General features: G+C 36.8%; 1 protein-coding gene across 3 annotated transcripts in view; it reads left to right on the top strand.

Annotated features, from left to right (window-relative positions):
* Positions 1–3,180: 3,180 nt before the first annotated feature.
* Positions 3,181–21,167, top strand: part of Taf8 (TBP-associated factor 8) — a 99,544-nt gene continuing 81,557 nt past the window's right edge. For 2 of the 3 annotated variants that reach the window (XM_090384639.1, XM_090384641.1), the window contains exons 1-2: positions 3,531–3,632; positions 11,757–11,899. In XM_090384639.1, coding sequence (XP_090240765.1) covers positions 11,767–11,899 — 133 coding nt within the window. In that variant the 5' untranslated portion in view covers positions 3,531–3,632; positions 11,757–11,766. Of the gene's footprint in view, positions 3,288–3,530; positions 3,633–11,756; positions 11,900–21,167 lie in introns of those variants that run through there. The other variant, XM_090384640.1, reaches the window with a different exon arrangement.

Below are 21,167 nucleotides of genomic sequence, written 5' to 3'. Positions count from 1 at the left end.
GGTATGTAAAGCCTGGTAGCCACCAAGATTAGTTCCTTGAATGCTTCCCATTTTGAGTTTGCTGTTGGTAACATCATCAGTTGGTCCCACTGTATAGAATTTAAATACTGTCTCAGACCATCATAGTCGCCTTTACGAAAACAAAAACCCTTCCCTTTACCTCTGATGGTAGTTACCTCCTTGAGTAAATCCCACTTCAACACACTGTGATCACTGCCACCTAGTGGTTCATTTATCTGCAGGTTCTTAATGCATGAAGAATCACTACTGATAATCAGACCAAGAGTATTGCTCCCTCTTGTTGCCTCACGAACATGCTGCTGTAGAAAACAATCATCCAATAAATCCACAAAAACCTTGCTAGTGTGCGAGTGACCAACCCACAAATTCCAGTCAATATCTGGGAAATTAAAATCCCCCATTATAAGACTCTCTGATTTACTGGCCCACTCTATTTCCCTGTACAATATATTATTATACTCATCAGAGTCATTAGGCCTATAGCACACTCCTACTCTCAATTTTGATTTCCCTATGCTTATGTCACACCAGACTGACTCGACACTGCCCTGTCCATCGATGTCAACTGGCTTCACTTCCTTTGACTTTATGTTTCTTAATTAATAGCATAACCCCTCCTCCCCTCCTGTCCTGTCTATCCTTTCTATATACATTGTATTCCCCAAATTCCAGTTCCGCATTACTTATATCTGTGTGACACCACGTCTCTGATATCCCAACAATATCTGCCTTTGATGTTTTGAGCAATACCTCAAATTCATCAAATTTATTTACCAAACTCCTAGCATTGGTGTACACGCAGGTATACATGCACCTGTTTCCATTCTTAGCTACCCTAACACAACCCATGTGTTTACTTGTAACGCAATGACTACCAGCAGTCTCTGAAATATCCTGCATCTTGTTTTTCAGACTTCTGCTCATTTGAATAGAAGCAGTGCAAGAATCACTTCCACCTCTGCCAGTGGCTACTGTTAATCTATTAGTCCTTGTATCCCCCCAACTAGCAGTTTTCCGACCCACCTAACACTGCCTCGACAGCATCAGCAAAAATTCTTGCACCCTTTCTATTTAAGTGTATCCCATCCCTGTAGAAGCAATCTCTCCTGCTAACAAATACAGTCCAGGCTGAAAAAAATTCCACCCCTTGAGCCTTGCACAATCCCTCCAGGGCCGAATTGATCGACAAGGCTCTCATCATATACTCCCTCCTATCGTGCCTGGGCAGAATTGCAGACACTTTCAAGTTCAACCCTAATTCACGGCTTTTTTTCAACAGTGACCTGTACTTGCTACGTAATTCCGCCGGTCTCCTACTCTTAATATCATTAGTGCCAACGTGTACAACTCTATCACCTTTTGTGCCCTTAAAAGATGATATCCGCTCTACAACGTCATCAACCTTTGCCCCTGGCAGACATACCCTGGTCCTATTCCACCTATCCTTTTTACAAAGCATGTTCCCCGTTTCCCTGACAATAGAGTCACCAACAACTACTAGTTCCTGTGGGACCAGCGCATTCTGCCTAGGGGGCTGCCCCTGTGTTGCCTGATGACCAAGTGCAAGCTCTGGCGTTGATGTGGGCAGCTGAGAGCTTGATGGGCCCCTCAATTTATTTCCTTCGAGGGCATCCACCCTGTCCTTCAAGGTGTCATAAAGGCCCATAACAACGCTGAGTTGTCGCCTGATTTCCTTGCACTCCTTACATCGTGCACACACAGAGACATCCCCCTTGGCAGTATCATGTCCCGTACCCGACTGCTCCGCAAACATCAAGCAAACAGTGCATTTTAATAGACTGTGATTCAGAGGGCAACTGCCCCCCCCCCCTGTTCTCCCCTGAACCACAGCACTCCCATTAGCTTGAGCCTTTTGCTTTGCTGCTCTGGTCAGAGTCATGATTCCAATTTAATTCAATAAAATTTAAAACAAAAATTAAATCCTTAAGTTATATCCCAAAACAGTTATGTTATATATATATATATATATATATATATATTTTTTTTTTTTTTTTTCGGTATCTAGTGTTCCCTTTATACAACTTCCGTATCACGTGTACCACTATAGTTATGTATTAAATATTTGTTACGATTAAGTCGTTATATATATTTATAGAGTTAAAAATACAATTTAATTGACAATAAAGTTTATCAAGATTAATAGATTTACTGATTATTTGACAATATTATATTATGCAGTATACTACACTAAGCTTATGCTATCGTGTAAAAATGGCGGGAATTCACGAATGGTATTTCTACGGACTCGTAAGTATTGATTAGCTTCGAAATCTCGCTATCTCAATTTAGAATAAACTAAGGATCCTGACTAGGTCTATAATCTACTTATAGAAGATAATTTGATATAACAATTGGTTAATAAATCGACTAAATTTGGTTAAAAGACCTCTCGTTCAATTTGTGACACGTGGATTTGATACCGTTACCGATACTAAGTAATATCTACGAAATCTCTGTCTAAGTTAAACTTTAAACTAAGTATCGTAACTAGGAATATAAAGCTACTCTAGAAAATAAGTTAATATGACAATTTAAACTAATAAAGCAGAAAATAAATCAGGAAAAACTTCTCTGTTTGAAGAGCTTTAAGGAGCAATGACTGCACAGGCTAACCTCGCAACCAGACTAATAACAAGTCATTATTGTATTGTATCATTTACTGAAGTGATATGATAAATACTAAAATGTGTAGTATTTTAAAATACTTTTTTTTATTCCTTACCACAATCGACTGTTCTTATGCTACTACACTGATAATTTTTAGGAAAGTAATATTTATAAAGACAACAACATTTTTTTATGCAAATAATTTACAAGATATAACTATCTTTAATTATAACGGAAATAGAAACTTAATAATTTATATAATATGAAAATATTTTATTTTCACCTTAATAGCTTATAAATTAAATTAATTATTTTTAAATTTTATTATTTCTTAGTTACTGAAAATTCGAAAAAAAAATTTAAAAAATCACTACAACAAAAATACCCCGAATAAGTTTTGCACAGGGCTTCGCTAGTAATTTTTGAACTGGGCTTCGCAAATTTTGGAGCCGGTCCTGCGTACTAGCAAAATTCCTTTATGTCATTGACAAATCCCATGAACTGCGCTGGCAGCTTGTCTGTACTGTTTTGATAACTTCATATCTGATTGTACTCAAGTACAATATTCATAGTCGTAAATATTCAAAATTTATGTATTCATAGCAGAGGAAGAGACGTACACACCGTCGAAAGTTTCTGTAAGTATTTTATTTTACTTTATCAAAAGAAGCGAGCGCAGCGTGCAGGGAGCGTAGCCCCCTAGTTTTTCATTATTTTTAATTCTGTGGAATCACATTCAGTGAGCGCCGCGCATGCTCTGTCAGAAGTACAGGTTAGGTGACAAGTCGGAACTGTTTTGTTAGAACGCTTCCCGACAGGTCGGATCTGGCGGTGACTGGCAAGCTGACCGTGACGCTAAACTCCTGACTGCAGTTATACCCAAGACATGTATTTTTGCAACGGATGCATTTAAACGTGTTTGTTCAATCATTAAAGAATTTTTAATATGAGAATGTATTTTAAGGATACAGGATAACATAAAGGTAAGTATATGACTAATCGCATTTCTAAATATTTAGAACATTTAATGTGATCTAGGTTCGTGAATAAAAATTCACGAAAATTCACAAATACCTTCTGTGCTTTAGCTACGTTAACGATAGAAGGGCATGTTTAATGTTATAACTTATAACCATATATGTTACTGTGAAAGCCCGAAATTCAGTAAATTTTGTCAATTCGCTTTGTAAAAGCCCATCTCTTTTCCATTATCTGATAAAAGTACTGTATATGAAATGCTAAATATCGACATTATTATTAGCCATATTTACCCCAGGAGCTCACATCTGGTGAGTATGGGCTTGGCACACTCAGGGTCCTGAGCTGGATATCATCATTCTTCTCTTCTTGGTGATTCCCTTCTACTTTTAACTCTCTTTCACTCAGGGTAACTCGGGAATTTTTTTTTAAATTTTTTTTGGCTGGTGCACCATACAGCTAATAATATTAATGTGGTGCAATGAAGCCTGAGGCTTATGCTGCACCATCCAAAAAAAAAAAAAATCCCGAGTTACCTGAGAGTCAGTCAGAAGTAGAAAGGAATCACCAAACCAAGAAAGAGAAGAATGATGATGTCCAGCTCAGGACCTGGGTGTCATATTTCACGGTAGTTGATTACTTCACAGTCTCTTCAACTCCGACCTATGACAAATATGATTCCAACATGTTCTGATGGGGGAGGTATGCATGTTACTCTGTTTCAATGCTGGAAATTTACGATAATTGCTACCAGTATGCGGTAGCAAGATACTTGCTTTGGTATGCTGTATATAGTTACATCGGTTATGTCGAGCCGTGACATATCCAGTGCAGTCATAGCTCCGACTACCGTTGGTAGTAATTGGCTGCATTTATTCCTTTTTTGTTTAGATTGACCTGGAAGTCTATACTGTGTGCTTGCTAGGCCGTTAATTAACAAAAATAAAATTCTATTAAAAAAAAAAAAAAAAAAAAGGTCAGGGTATACGACTATTCGGAGGGGATTCAAGCAAAAAAAAAAAAAACGTTAGTTGTGTTTTGTTTTTTTACCCAGCTTTCCGAATAGTCGTATATAAACTAACTTTTTTTTTTTTTAGCCAGAATTTCCTTTCAAATCACTTGTTATTCGGGTAAATATTTAATATACCCATTACAAGCCATATTTGCACCAACCAAGACTGTAATTCTCTCTTTACTATTTTTTACCACCTAAGCATTTATGTTACTGTGAAAGCCCGAAATTCAGTAAATTCTATCGATTTGCGTTATAAAAGTTCATATCTTTTCCACCAAATTGTCGACATGTCAATGTCTTATTCGACATATATTTAAAAAATAGACCTGTTTCACCAACGTTGAATGTCTTTCGGCTGGTAGTCCTCCATATTTTTTTCAAAGCTGTTTCTTTCTAATGGGTACAGTCTTCTTTGATTACAACTCCACTTTCACCAGAAATAACTTTTTTGAGTAAGCTGTGGCGTTTTTTAAATTTGACCAGCCAATCAGAACTGGCTTGGAATGTTTTATGCCTCAGAAGCGATGCCTACTCCATAGCCTTTTCTTTTATTCCCGATATAGGCCTTGAATGGGTTGAGCAAGCTGAATTCTGATGGGATCCTTCCACTTGTTCAGATTACGAACCTAAGGGGGCATAAATTCAAATTAAGAAAGGACAGATGTAGAGTAGATGTGCGGAAATTTGCCTTTAGCCAGCGGGTGGTTAATTGCTGGAACAAACTTCCATCTGTCGTTGTGGAAGTTGATAGGTTAAATAAATTTAAGGAGGAACTGGAAGGCATTTGGAGGGAATGGTGTGATTTTTTTTTATTATTTTTTTTGGCTGATGCTGCATAAACTCATACACTTGCTTTCTTGCATCACATGCTACTACTACTACTATATTGGCATGTTTTGGTTTAGAATCAACTTCACCCATTTAAAAATGTCTACATTTTCATAAAGGCTTAATTTCGCCCGCTTCCGACTGGATTCTGTTTCCTTAAACAATTTGAGGATTGAAAGGCAGTTTTTCAGAATGGTTGACACATTACTCGCAGGAATACCAAATTTTAAAGTGATTTCTTTTTTTTTTCCAATGCTGCGATCTACACTATTAAGCATGTCCACTTTTTTCACTACACTCTAGAATTCCCTCTTAGGGACCACAAGTAACCACCATATAAACAGAGACAGGTGAAATTTAGTGAAAGTGTGGATGACTCATTTCCACGAAACAACATATGAATTTCTGGGATAAAGTAAAATCACTCTTTTTCTCTCTCTCTCCCCTAATTCTCTAATAGGGCAATTATAGTAGTAGAAAACAGGTTGACCAGAGCCAATGTCCACATCAGGAATATGCTTTACTCTTTGCCATTGGCTGTTGATAGTAGATAGTATTGACCAGGGCGATTTCTTGGTACAATAGAAGTGGTTGTATAGGTTTTACGGCCACCACTGAATTGTTGAATGTTTTAGCTCTTAATATGTGCTCTTAAGAATTAATCCCTTTAGCTTTTAATAGCTAAAGGAATTAATTCTTAATCCTTTTAGCTCTTAATTTGTACTTTCTATAGTATCATCTCTATTGCCTAAAGGCTAGAGATGTGAACAATGCATACTCGGGTCTCTCAAAATCGGTTCATTATATGGAAATTTTCTTCGTTATATGGAACTATTTTCAATGTAACGACCAAGGGGAAATCCAAAATATTCCCTATATGGAAGTTCGTTAAAGTTATTCATCCGATCGTATATATATATATATATATATGTAAGATTTTACTATACCCTTGTGTGTTGTAAGATTCCCAGTGCAGTTTGTTCCTTACAAATGGCACTGGGATTCCCCCAACTCTGCATATTATGTTCTGTGATGTAGTACAAACTCGGTAAAGGCCAGAGATAGTGAAGTTTTAGTGTAGTCTCTGTGTAGTGTTTGGTTGTGTTGATCTGTTGTTCTTCCAGCCAATTAGCTGCAGGGCCCCTAGTGGAACTGCATATTGCCCATCCTTCTCTGGAAGGACATATCTGACTGGGGTGAACCATGGACATCAGCTGAGCTTGCAGAGAGGGCCCTGAGTTAAAAAAAAAAAAAAAAAAAACACACATTCTGGAAGTGAAAAAGGGAGCAGGGGAGTCAGAGAAGAGAAGAGTAACTGGTGAACTGTTCCTCTCCTCTTTCCACCTGGAAAATATGTAAATATTATTCTACAGGAAATCAAAAAATCTTTTCCTGAAACCTTTAAATTTTGAAACTTTTAAATTTTGACAACAGTGCCAGCTAACAAATTATAATAATTCTACAAAATTCCAGTTATAAAATCTTTATTTTTATGCTGTAAGAGTAAGCCATCACAATGTTTAGGGGCTCACATCTGGTGAGTATGAGCTTGGCACACCCAGGGTCCCCAGCTGGATCTCATCATTCTTCTCTTTCTTGGTGATTCCCTTCTACTTCTCTCTCTGGTAATTCAGAAATTTTTTTTTTTCTGGCTGATGCAGCATAAGCCTCGGGCTTCCTTGCACCATATGGCTAATAATAATAATGTGTGCCTTGGAGCACTTCTCTTAGAACAAGTAGGAATTGCTTTTTAGTAAATGAATTTTATCTGTGAAGAATCATCAAATGCTGTTCTGTTGGAACTCTTCAACTGGTCTTCAACACATAAATTGCAGGTTTCTATTGCAAAAACATCTCAGATGTTGCTTAAGGGAAAGCTTGACCATGGAAGACCTCCAGTTATTAAATATAGGGAACAAGCCATTAAATACTTATCGAAGACCAAATATTTAGGCATTTATATTGATGATGCTCTCAGTTTTCTACCACGTGTTCAGTATGTTAAAGAAAAGGCTAAATTGTTCCTGAGCCAAATTAAACAGATAACAAGACAAGATTGGGGTCTTAGAAGTCAAACCTTACGACTTCACTATAATTGTGTGTTTTTGTCGATAATTTCTTATGGAGCTGGTGCATGAGGCTTTAGAGCCAATAAAGATGCTGTAGTAAAGCAACTGTTACAAGCACAGAGGGCTGTCCTCCTGACCATGTCAGGAGCTTGTCGAACTACCTCCACCTTGGCTCTTCAGGTTTTGCTTGGGAAACTACCTGTCCATTTTGAAGTTCAGTACCACTACCTTAAGTATCACCTTATGAAGAAAATACCATTGACCTATGATGATATCCAATTAGATCTACGTGCTCCCATTAAGACTGAGAAGACAAGGTTAAGGCAAATTTTTATTGCAAAATGGCAGCAGGAGTGGTCTTCATCTGATATTGGTGCAGTCACAAGGGACTTTCTGCCTGTAGCAAGGGAAATTAAAAAGTAGGAGTTAAAGTGGTTTTCACCAGGCTTATATGATATGTTTATATTAACTGGCCACGGAAGTATAAATACTAAACTTCACAAACTGGGACTTTCACCAACAACATCTTGTTTGTGTGGCCAGGAAGAAACTGTTAACCATATTCTTCATCAATGTCATTATTATAACCATCCTCGATGTGACCTACTTAGTGTAGTTCCTAACTTTGACTCCAGCAACAATAAAATTCTGGTTGAATCTCAGACAACTTTTAATGCTTTGAATGTGTTTGCTTCTTGTGCATTTAAAAGAAGAACCGAAATTAGGTCATAGTTTTACTGTTCCTGTAATTTCTTGGATCCTTCATTGGATTAGGAAAGAAATATCTCTCATTTTTGATTGGATTCTATAGTTGCAACTGATTAGTATCATTAAGTGCTACACTTTCCTGTATTTTATAATAGACTTGTTCTTGATGTGGAACTGTTTTCAGCAGAATAGGTATTTACTGTATAAGGAATTTTGCTCTACTCATCGAGATACTATCTGGCCTTTAGTGTTTTAGAGTTTTTGGAATTAATATTTCTTTGTGAGTGAATACCACTATGATATTTCATATTAGAGACATTTCCTAGTAACTCTGTTATTAACTATCTTGGATGATTATCTTAGACTTTTTGGGCTCTCTTAGAGCTCGTATTTAGGCAAGAACTTTTTAAAACATCATAATTTTGAAACCTGCCTAATGTGATCTCATCTAGGATTTGGAACTTTATTGGGCCAGGTTATGGCATTACATTTGACGTATCTGTACATAGTGTATATTCTGCTGTGTTCCTGAAGAAGAGGATATTGTACATATTGCACATAGTGTCTTTCTGTGGAGCTTTTCAGAATTCGTGGAATTTGCTTTCACTGTGTTTTTTGTTAGAAGATCAGTTATTTCTTCAACAACTGAAGACGTTCTGCCTACAAGGGGTTAGGCAAACTGTAAATTAAGATGTTTTGCTGATCCTAGTTCCTAGGATGGGATTTTCCACGGGATAGGTTCCCATGGTTAGAGAAGTTAGTCCACTTCTTCCTACTTTATTCTTGCTTTACTTCTTCTCACTTCTAATTATTGGAGAGTTCCTCTGTTGATTCTCCTCTATTCTATCCATTTACCTCCCCAGATCCCAAACTTCTCCCTCTGTATTCTTCCTTTTCCACTTCCTTCTTCTTTCGGGCACTCTCAGGTGTTATGCCCTGGGCTTGCTCAGCAGGAGATAGTTGATCCTGGCCGCCTCCACGTGGCGGGGATGGGGGGTTGGACGTAGTGACCAGGCGTTACTACTTCTTACCTGCTAAGAGCCAGGCACCGGCCAATAACATAACAACAGAATACATCATAACACTTACACGTCCAACACACTACATACGAATGGCAGCTGTTGGCATAAGCTTCAACGCAAGAAGTACAATAACGGCTTATGGGGGAAACCCTGGGATCCGCCACAACAACACATGAATATCCCCCCCCCCTGAAGAATCATCATTCCAAATAATGGCAACATCTGTCATTTGTAGTGTTCTAACATCAGCAGATGTATTTGAATAAAATTTAGAATCTGCATCATTTGAATAAAATTTAGAATCTGCATCATTTGAATAAAATTTAGAATCTGCATCATTTGAATAGAATTTTATTTCAGTATCAGTGACATATTATAAAGGACTGATTCAATGTTATCAGCTTCAGCATGCTGTCCATCCCATTCTCCTTTTTAAGTCATGATGTCCAAGGCAGTGGATTCATTATAACAACCTTTAGGCTAAAATATTATAGCAAAACACTTTTTACTTAAAATTTTATCTGTAGATGTACACTGAGGAGAATATTTTGTTTTTCACAAGCTGAAGAATTAAAATTTAGCAAGCATAACCTTCAAAAAATTTTTTTCCTTTTTTCATTGTGGAAAATGCTAAACTAGATAAAATAACTTCAGCATAAGCAAAGAATGTGGGAAACTGTGAATCAAGTATACAACTTTTATAGTGGATAGTGCAATTGATGCTAAGCAAAATTTCAGCTGTAATGCAGTAGCCCATGATTCATTCAGCATGCTGATATTGCTCAGTTTGCTAATTTCACATGCCTTTCTTTTTACAGTGCTCATTTATTGGATGCATATTTGCATTAAGGCACATGTTAATACATTGAAATCAGAGCTTAGAAATATTTAAAAGGTTAAATTATTTATTCACTTATAAGGAATACACATACTGTATTGCTTTAAGATTTGAAAGTAAAAATACAGAACACTGGAAATGCAATCCATGCATTTCCATGTGTGTGGAGAGGAGAAGAAATTGTACACTTTATTACGAGGGGTGATCATTTAATTCACGGACTAGTGCAAGATCTTTTCTTAATTGTCATCATCTGAATCTTCTGTGGGTTTCTCCTTCTTGAAATACTCTCCCTTGAACTTTACACACTTTCGCCACCGTCATACCCACACATTAAATGCTTCTTGCAAGCCATTTTTCAGAAGACTGCAAAGTGCTTCCATTGTGGTTCTGTGAGCATTGTTGCTGGACACGAAATGCTTGCCTTTCATATCCGACAATATTACCCACGTGAGGCCTGGAATTGTCTTGATGGGAAACCACCTCACACCAGAAAGTTCTTGATGTTTCTTACGAATGACGCGGCACAGTTTGACTCTGAGAACCCCAGGGCATTATTCAATATGCTTCCTTATTCATAGTTGTTCCATGAGGCACAAAATGTATAACGAGAATGCCTATTATGACAAAAAACATAAGAACCATTTGTTTGTCAGCTGAACAAGAAGCTAAAAATTTCTTAGGTCTTGGTGAATCTGGATGTGTCCCATGTTCGCTCTCTCGATTGTTGTTTTGTCTCTTGATCATAGTGAAAAATCCAAGTTTCATCACATCACTATTTGATATAAGAAGTTTGACCCTGTGTTTCAAAATGATCAATCATTCCTTTGCACAAGTCTACTCTTTGCTGTTTTTGTTCTGAAGTCAAATTGTGTGGAATTCAGCAGGCACAGATTTGCAACATTTTCATGTGATCTTTCACAATATTGTGAGCACTACCATATGAAATAGACATTCTAACAGCTAATTCACGAAGTGTAATTCACCTGTCTTTATCCAAGATTTCTTTGGGATTTTGCAATTTGCTCAGGAGTCATTGAGGAGGAAAGCTGGCCAGGCCTTGGGTCATCTGCAACAGACTCATGGCTTTCACTGAATTGCTTGTGTCATTTATTTATGTCTGTCCTACCAAGATACTCATTATTACCATATGCTTCCTTCGTCTCTTTAATCTTTTCTGATGCATTTAAGCCTTGGCTGACACAGTAATGGATCACACATTGCTGTTCAATCTGTACATCTGACATAATACTTGCTTCAAAACAATTATCAGTGACACACAGCTAAAAACTTCACGCAACATTAGCTCAACAAGTACTGGCACATAGAGTCTGCTCAGTAGCGATCAGGGAGAGCGCCTCTAGCGGCAGTGATGGAAAGTTCACACGGTAAACATAAAATTTAAATTGTTAGTAAGCTTCTTTCAGTATTTGTCACCTTTGGGAACAGTAGTGTCTGTATGATACTCTCTCATTATAAGCTAAATTTGAAGTCTGAATCCTCTTTGGTTTATCTTTAAGTTGCATTGGGCCCTTTAATTTGTATAATAAATGTAGCAACTAGATTTATCTAATTCATTTTGTAAGAATGAAATAAGTATAAGTAGTAATAAATGATATTCAAAAATTTTTTTGGGCATTTTTTTTCAGAAAGTTTATTATGGCAGACCTTGTGATAAGTAATGCCCGTCGAAAGGCACTTTTTGTAGCCGTTGGTTCAGTGTGCTATGAGGTGGGTTTCACTACAGCAGAAAGATTAGCTCTGGAAACTTTAGTAGAAATGCTTCAGAGTTGTAAGTAGCTTGGTTTTTTATTTGTACTTTATTTATGTATTGTACTTTATGTATTTTGTTTTTTCATTATTTTAATTTTGACATATTTGTAATTTAATGTGGGATAGTGAAACTGACCTATTCCATTTAACTACTTAACACTGTGAATTCAAATTTTATATCAGTGTTAAGAAACTCTTCAAAACAGTCTCCAATAAATATCCATGTTCAGGTGTGGAACCTAAAAATGTCATGCAATGCAATAATTTTGTGATGGACTTTCTCTTTATGTATTAGTAAGGCCAAGTGATGCAAGGAAGAAAATTTTTCTGCATCAACCAGAAATAAATAAATAAAATAATAATATTGTTGTTTTATTTATTTAAAACAGAATCTTCATTCCATACTCTTCCCACAAGGTAATTGTTTAATTCTGCCTTAAACTTAGCCTGAGTCACTGCCTCCAACACATTGGAAGACAACTTATTCCACTGGTTGACAACCAGCCCACTGCCCATAGGTGAAATTCATGAGATCCAATCATCTCAGTGTTCTTCCCAGGACCTATCGAATGGGCACACCACTCAGTGAATTTAACTGACCTCCCGGGTAAAATTTAAGTGATTCTCACGGTACTGTATGCTACAGATCTCGATCAATATCAATTCAAACATACTATGCGATTGAGATCAATGCGACAGGAGCATATAATGTTAAATTATGCAATTAATTTTTGCTCTGGATTGCTTAAGTCATATTTATAAATAACAGAAAATTTTATAATATTGCAAAGTATTACCCTTCCCCACTCAGCTACTTCATAATGCCACCTGGGTTGAAAATTTTCTGGGGAGAACACTGTATTATCTGTTATACCTGTGTGCCTTGATTTGTGTCTCAACCCTGAGGGAAAACAGACCTTCCTTACTTATGTTACTCAATCCCTTCAGTAAAAAAAAAATAATAAAAACTAAATAAATAAACAAAGAAAGAGTAGTTAAGAAAATACAAAACAAATTATGTACTTCCCTCCTCAGTTATGTAACTATCCAGTTTACCTTTTGATTTATTCAAACTGTCAGCCTCAACTATCTGTGGGGGCAACTTCTTTCAGTAATTGATGAAGGAAGGAAGGAAGTCACAGGCTTTTGCTGCAGCCAAAAAAAAAACAAGCAACCAAGAAGATAAGAAAATACATCCAGTTGGCCTTTGAATTTATTCAAACTGTCAGCCTCAACTACCTGCAAGGGCAACCTGTTCCAACAATCAACGACTCACTGGCTATAGTTCTGGAATTCTTTATAACAGTGAGAATTTCACCTTCATTCATTTTACTATTCCCTCTCAGAGCCATATAAACCTCAATCAGGTCACCTCTGAGGTGCCTGGTTGTCAAGCTCTGTAGCCCATATAATCAGAGTTTTTCCTCATGCAGTCATTCATCTTCTGCCGATCTCACCATTTGAGATGCCGTCTTTGGACCCTTTCAAGAAGCTCAGTGTCTTTTTTCAGATATGAGGTCTCCATACTTGAACATAGTATTCCAATTGCCTTATATAGTGGGACTATTATTTCTATCTCTACAGAATAGCATTCAGTAAATCATCGATAGGACAATGGGCTTTCCTGGCTGCCTGTTTACACTGTTCAAAAAACTGCGTATATGCCTGATTGTAACTCCCTGATCTCTTTCCTCCTCCACTGTTTTTAATTCAACCCCACCAAGTGCATAATTTATTTGTGGGTTGCTTTTCCCCAAGTGTAAGACCTTGCATTTAGCAGCATTAAAACATAGCTGCCACTTTTCTGATCATCTTTAAAGCCTCTCCTGGTCATCCTGAAGGAGCACTGCTTGGCACTGATCATTAACGACTCTGCCAATCTTTGTCATCTGCAAATTTTGACATCACGCCTTCTATCCTTTTGTCGATGTCATTTATCAAAATGAGAAACAGTGGTCCAAGAACCAATCCTTGAAGGACGGAATTCCTGAAGTTACACCAACCTGAAGACCATCCATTAATTACAAACCTCTGCCTTCTGCCCAGCAATCAATCTTAAAATCTTACAAGTAATCCCAACCTGTCAATAGCCTCTCGTGAGGAATCAAATGCTTTGCTAAAATCCAAATAAACTATGTCAAAATTATTCCCTAAATCCAGCTCATGAGTAACTGTGTCAAAATAGCCTACTAAGTTAGTTTTTTTTTTTTTTTTTATGAAAACCCCAAACACAAGAGGTATTAGAACCTATAGTACTTAGTACCGTGCTTGGGTTGGAGGTTGAGAAGACAAAAGAAAATATTTGTTGACATTTGGCGGCACGTGTTCGCACTGTTTTGAAAGAGAGATAGGGAATTATAGAAGCCAGGCCAGTTCAGAAGAATAGTGCCCATGGAAGTATCTGTAGAAAAGGCATGCAGCAGAAACAGTATGTCTATGAGACGAGTGGAGAGACTCTGTTAGAGATGAGTCAATCAATTAACCTAACTGCCTCTTCTGAATGGAATATAGAAGCCTGAGAGAGGTTTTGGGGCACCACCCCAGATGTAGGAACAATATTCCATGGTAGGGCAAATTTGCGATTTGTACTAGGGCTTACAATACCGAGATTCTGGGATCCCGGTAATTTTTTTTCTAGTATTCAAATCCTGGTATTGATACAAAAATACCGGTTTTTCAGTACTAATTTACAAAACAATTGTTTATGATTTATTCACATAAAGGTTATAAAATCGACAACAATAAATCATTAGTACTGCTAAATTTGCAAATGAGGGATAGTTATATACAGTACAAATGCAACGGAAACCTGAAAACGTCATGAAACTGTAAGACATAAAATCTTACAAATATATTTCTCTTAGTAAGTATAGTGTGTGTGTGGAAGTAAAGCACCTGAAGAATAACGAAAACATCATTATGGAAATAATTCCATTAGTGGCAGTAGGCCTGGTAGGGCAACTAAGGAATATGGTGAAGAGTGGTATGGCAGGTGCGTAAGGGTTAAAATTAAAAGCTTCTGAACAATAGTTTAATCCCTCTATTACACCACTACTTGAGGATTAGTGCATTTTGGGAAAAGATGTCGACATGGAGCAGTTCAAAGGCATTGTGAACAGGTGATCTTGAGGTAAAAGATGAAAATATTTCGTTGTATGTGAAAAAAGAATAACACCGTGATTGGGTCAGGTTTAAATTAGATAGGGGGAGATACGTAAATGTGTGCAAACCCCTCTGGGGTTTGCACATAAGCTTACGCATAACAAAGTAGTACAAGGGGCGATTGTAACTTGCAATCAATTCAATAAATAAATGAGAAGGAAATAAATAAGGTGCTTTCACCAAAAGAGGGGTTTGTGGTTGTTCGGAGGGGTTGCAGATTTCCAGTGGTAGTTCTGGGTTCAGTTTGGGTCCAGTTCTGGAAGTGTCCAGGTATATAGTGAAGGGTTCCACCGGGCATGTTCCTGTGCTAGAAGTTAATCTGGAAGTTGAATAACAAGCCAGTCAGGTAGTGCCCTGGTTTCTACTACTGCTGTGGTAATTTCCGTCAGTATTAACAGAAGTCTGAATCTTCTGGAGAAGTCTGTTCTCGAAATCCTGAAATAAGACAGTACTGGAAGAGCTATACAGCAGAGATGCAGAGTTCAACTGGAGAGAGAGAGAGAGAGAGAGAGAGAGAGAGAGAGAGAGAGAGAGAGAGAGAGAGAGAGAGAGAGATCGATCACCACACTCTGTGGAAGGAACCTGCACAAAGACTCCCACTGTGAAAGAGAAGGAAGGTAAGTCCTCTGAACTCTGTTGTTTTGGAAATGGTACTTAGATAAAGTGGAAGATTATTTTAGAGTAAGGTTGAAGTTGAAGAAACATGAGAAATAAGGAATTGTTCAGTATTGAATTGGTTTATTGGTTGAATTTGTAAACAAAATTGATATTGCTAATTTAAGAGAGAGAGAGAGAGAGAGAGAGAGAGAGAGAGGGATTACATGGAATTGTTAGCATTATGTTAGCAACTTATGGATTGCTGTTGTGAAGAGAATTGATATTAGTGATTAAGAGAAATATGAGGAAGTGATTAAGATTGAATTAGTTTAGCATTTGAAGCTGTAGAGAGAGTCAAGATTGTTAATTGAGAGAAATTTTATGGAAATGATAGCATCTATTAACAAATTAAATGAGAAAAATTAATATATTAGATGTAAATGAATACCAGTTATGTATTGTAAGTAGTTTTGTATGATAAATGATTTTTGTTTTATATTTGTGTCATTGCTCTTCAGAAACTGACAGCTCACATATAATATATATATGATATATAATATATATTTATAATTATTGATAAAAAATAAAGAAAGAAAGTTAAAACGACAATAACTGTAACTAATATTTATGAGTCAATGCAGTTGCAAGCAATCATGCAATACACCCATAATGTCTATTAGAATATTAAGGATGATAGATGACTTCAACTGGGGCCAACCACCCAGAATGAAGGCAAAAAACGACAAGAGGTTCTCTGTTTCTGTGATGATCAATATATGCTAAGTAATTTAAATCTAAACCAAATATAAACCAGTATAGGCCAAATATAAATCTAATATAAATAAATCGAATGATGATAAAAGTTAAGAAAATTTAGAAATATTAGAATCAAAGTTAAGAAATATAAGTAAAAAATAAATGTAAGCATATATTAATCATCGTTGACCCGACAGAGAACGTAATTTAATGATTAAAATAAGATTAAATATATAATACATACTACATATTGACCGTATCTAGGACATAATGTAATAGTCGTCAAAATAATATGTGGTGCCCCCATGTGATGGATACGGTAAAAATAAATAAATAATTAAATTAACGCATAAAGAAACATGCAGATAGTAAGAAGAAAAACTAAAGGAGTAGGAATAATAGAACCTGAACTCCACAAAGGCGAAAAATAGTGGTATAGATAAGAAATAGTTTCTCCTACGTCCTCGGATTGCCCTAATAATTTTGGAGAAATAAAAATAAAGAGTGTAGGACAGTTTAAAGACATTACAAGATATAAGTTGTGGCTCGGGTATGCCTGGGATCGCAAACCCATTCCTATAGTAGGACCCTGAGCTGAATTTGCATGTTATCTCAGCGTGAACTTAAGTAAATTTAAATGAATTTAACTATATATTAAAAAAAAAAAAAAAAAAAAATGATACACTGTAATTTGCAAGGCGGTGGGTACAAGTTTTCTACGCCGTAAGACACCAAGAATGCAAAGTGTATCCTATGTACATATATACATGGCACTAAATATGACAATTATATTGAAAATTATATTGAAACAATAGGTTCAGAAAACAAATTTTTGAAATTAATTATGCTTATCGCTTTCCTGAAGTGATATTTCAGGTAAGCGATAGGGAAATTATTATTGATCAACTTGCTGTACAACGCTGTTAAGCCCGCTGAACAATTTTTATTACTATTGCAGATGTAAGCAATCCTTAGACATGCGATAAAATTATATTAGCATGCACTGATTTTGATATATTAGATCTCCAGTTTGTAAGGCTGACTACGTTAAAATTAAATGCATCTCTTTTATTATATACGTTTACGTCTATATTATTATTATTATGGAATATTTCTATATGAAGATCCAAGTAATTTGCTATAGTATCGGAACTATTAGTTTTTTCTAATACAAGTTCTACTGGATATAATTTACTGTAATCCTGGACAAAATGTGGACAATTAAAAACAATATATCATCTACTTATCTGTATATAAGTAGGTTATCTTGGAATTCTCTTTCTGTATAATGTAGATAAAGGTTTGCGATTATGCTTGATGCTGGACTTCCCATAGGAAGTCCAGCATCAAGCATCTTGTAATGCCAAACAACACGAGGTTGGGAAGAGACAATCACCAATTTGTGATCTGAGGTGCCTAAAGGACCACTCACTTCGAGTGCATAGTTAGAAGGATTGTTTGTGAGAAAAAAGATCGAGCGTGTTGGCTGTATGGTTAGGGGTATAAATATATATATATATATACACTTGTGTGTGAGGGGGGGATATCCCTCAGCTCTTGGAAATTCTCATTTTTTAATGCAGTCAGGTAGCTTGTGGAGCTTAGTGCTTGAGGTGAGCTGCTGTACGAAAATCATAACAATGGCCACTGATGGCAATACTAAGGTAGAGGGAAATAAAAATTAATTAATAAATAAATAAATAACCCCCCCCACAACTTAGATTTGGTTTCCTCACCAAGCTTAACCGTCAGTCCTTTTCTTTTGTTAATATGGATATATTGCCATAAAAAGTCAAAAAAGAAATAAGGTTTTTTGAGGATGAGGGAATAAGGGGGGGTTAAACTGCAAATCGTCTACGACTATCTCAGTACAAAGCAACAACAAGCACAGAATCCAAAAGGACGTTTTCTGCCGTTAATTAAATATGTACCAAAATGAGATCCGGTTTAAACGATAACACTTTTGAGTTTCTTAAGAGCTCACTTTATTCAGACGAGAGGCCTCCGTAGCCTAGTGGTCAGGAGCAGGAGAGTCTTAGCACACGCTCCTTGAGTAGACCAGGATTCAAGCCCCTGACTGCTAAATATGGTCAATCTGCCTACCCGCACTGGACCAGCGTGGCAGATTATGGTCCATTTCCCTCAACATGAATTGTTGAGGAGGCTTCCATCCTGCAGTGGCTAATAATGGCTGCAGTTTTTATTCGGACAGGTAGTGTGGATACTTATTTTTATGTTTTCTAGAGTCAAGTTGTATGTTTAATAATTTTTGCTAGATTATTTAATATTGTAATAAAAGTTTGATCTAAAACGTGAATTCAAGTAATTACTTGTTTTTTCCTTATTTTATTGCACCTAATTTTCATCAAAATTTATTATGAAAAATGTTTTTTTTTTTCAAATACCGGTATCCCAGTTTCATAAATTAAAAATACCAAAATACCGGTATTAAGATTTTGATCGGTATTTTGAGCCCTAATTTGTACAGAGTGAACAGCTGTTTGGAAGAAAAGTAAAGCCGAGAGCGAAAGAGAAAACCAAGTTTTTTAGATGCAGAGGAAGCAATATTTGTAATGTGCTTGTGCCAAGACACATTAGAAGTCAGGGTAATCCCCAAAAGAGATATATCATCTTGCCTAGAAATTGGAGTGTCACCAAAGATAAGCATAGCAGCAGAAGAATCCTTTTTGCGAGATATAAGACAAGACTGAGTTTTAGAAGGATTGAAATCAACTAAGTTATCTTTGCCCCACTGGAGAATTACCTGGAGATTGGCATTTAAGGAATTGGTAGCAGATATTCAAGAAGTTGAAGGTGATTGAGCAGGGCAAGGTTTCTCAAAATGGAAAGTGGAATGCAATGTGCTATCGTCAGCAAAACTATGGATAGGATTTCCGGTCAATGGAAGAAGGTCACTAATATGCAACAGGAAAAGAGTGGGGGAAAGAACTGAACCTTTGGGGAACACCAGCATTAGTGGAGAAGTTAGAAGATGGAAAGCCATCTACCATCATCCCCAGTGAGCTGTCAGAGATAAAACTGGACAACCAATTACAAAAAACAGTTGGCAAGCCATAAGATGGAAAGTTGTTTAGAAGACCTTTATGCCAAACACGATCAAAAGCTTTTGAGATGTCAAGAGCAACTGCTTGTGTTTCACCAAACGTTTCCATTGAATTTGTCCATAAATGGGTAACATAAGCCAGAATATCACCAGTGGATCGACACTGACGGAATCCATACTGGCAATTGTTAATCAGACAGAAGGTTTCTAGGTAGTTAAAAGTTGGCAGTTAATTGATTTCTCTATTACTTTAGAAAGAGTAGAAGTAATTGCAATTGGACGATAATTGGATGGGAAGGAGATGTCACCCTTTTTAGGAACTGGCTGGATATGAGCAAATTTCCAAGCAGAAGAAAAACCACCTTTGGAATAAGAAAGTGAAAAAAGGTGGCAAAGGACAGGACTAAGTTCAGGAGCACAGATTTTGAGAACAGGACTAAGTTCACGATCACAGATTTTGAGAACAAGTGGAGAAATACCATCAGGACCTGGAGCTTTCTTATCATCAAGATTCGTCAAAATCCTTCTGACATTCTTTGATGGAAGACCACAGCAGGCATTGAATGGAGAATGTTGGGAATAATGGGAGGTGTTTTACCAAGATCATTAATACATGAGTTGGAAGAAAAATGGGATGCTAGCAGGTCAGCTTTATCCTTGACTGAAGTGACAACAGAACCATCAGGTTTTGGCAGAGATGGGCAAAAGTTGCGGCCAATAGCTTTGGCAAGAGACCAGAATGCTCGGCTACCTCTAGAGCAAGAAGCAAGTTTTCTACACCTAGGGTGTTCAAAATCTAGTTTGGACTGATTAATAACTGCTTTACAAATATTGCGAGCTTTGGTGTAGGCAGAAAATGAAACTGAAGAATTGGAAACAAGCCAATTAAAATATGCAACATTCTTCTCTTGAACAGCCTTAGCACATTTATTGGAAAACCAAGGTTTAGATAAAGGATGAGATTTTAAAGTGGACTGTGGGATAAAGGATTCCATTCCTACAAGAATAATTTTACTGACATGATCTGAGAAAACGTTGAAATCAGAAGTTTTGAAACAGTAATCTGACCAAGGAAAAGAAGAAAAGAAGTCTTGCAGGTCATACCATTTTGCATTCTTGTAATGCCAAACAACACGAGGTTGGGAAGAGACAATCACCAATTTGTGATCTGAGGTGCCTAAAGGACCACTCACTTCGAGTGCATAGTTAGAAGGATTGTTTGTGAGAAAAAAGATCAAGCATGTTGGCTGTATGGTTAGGATTGTCCGGTATTCTTGTAGGTAAATGAATAATCTGCAAGGTCATTAGTAATTGCAGAAGCTTCAGCATCTCGATGAGCTGGGTCTGTGTGACTGGAAAATGGAAGCCAGCTGGAGTTGTGAACATTAAAATCACCAAGGAAAATTACCTCACTGTTAGGAAAGTTGGACTGGAGAAAGTCAAGTTGCAAAGAGAGGAAGTCAAAGAGCTCCAAGTGATTAGTGGAGTTGGGAGAACAGTAGAGATAACAGATGAATTTGACAGTATGAGGTAGAGAGATTTTAAGACAGAGAAGATCCTCCTCGAGTGTCCCTACAATCATGCTGCTCGACAAACAAATTTTAAATCTGTTTTAACTCAAAACAATTCATTACAGATGAATCATATTCTCAGTGATGACGCAAATTTACACGATTTATTTAATTTTTTAAAACAAATTCATTTATAT

This window comes from Mastigoproctus giganteus, chromosome 11 (genome assembly GCF_048544385.1).
Source record: "Mastigoproctus giganteus isolate SK-2022 chromosome 11, ASM4854438v1, whole genome shotgun sequence".
In the NCBI taxonomy this organism is placed as follows: domain Eukaryota; kingdom Metazoa; phylum Arthropoda; class Arachnida; order Uropygi; family Thelyphonidae; genus Mastigoproctus; species Mastigoproctus giganteus.
The sequence above is the reverse complement of the archived record's forward strand: the minus strand, read 5'-3'. Positions and strand labels throughout refer to the sequence as shown.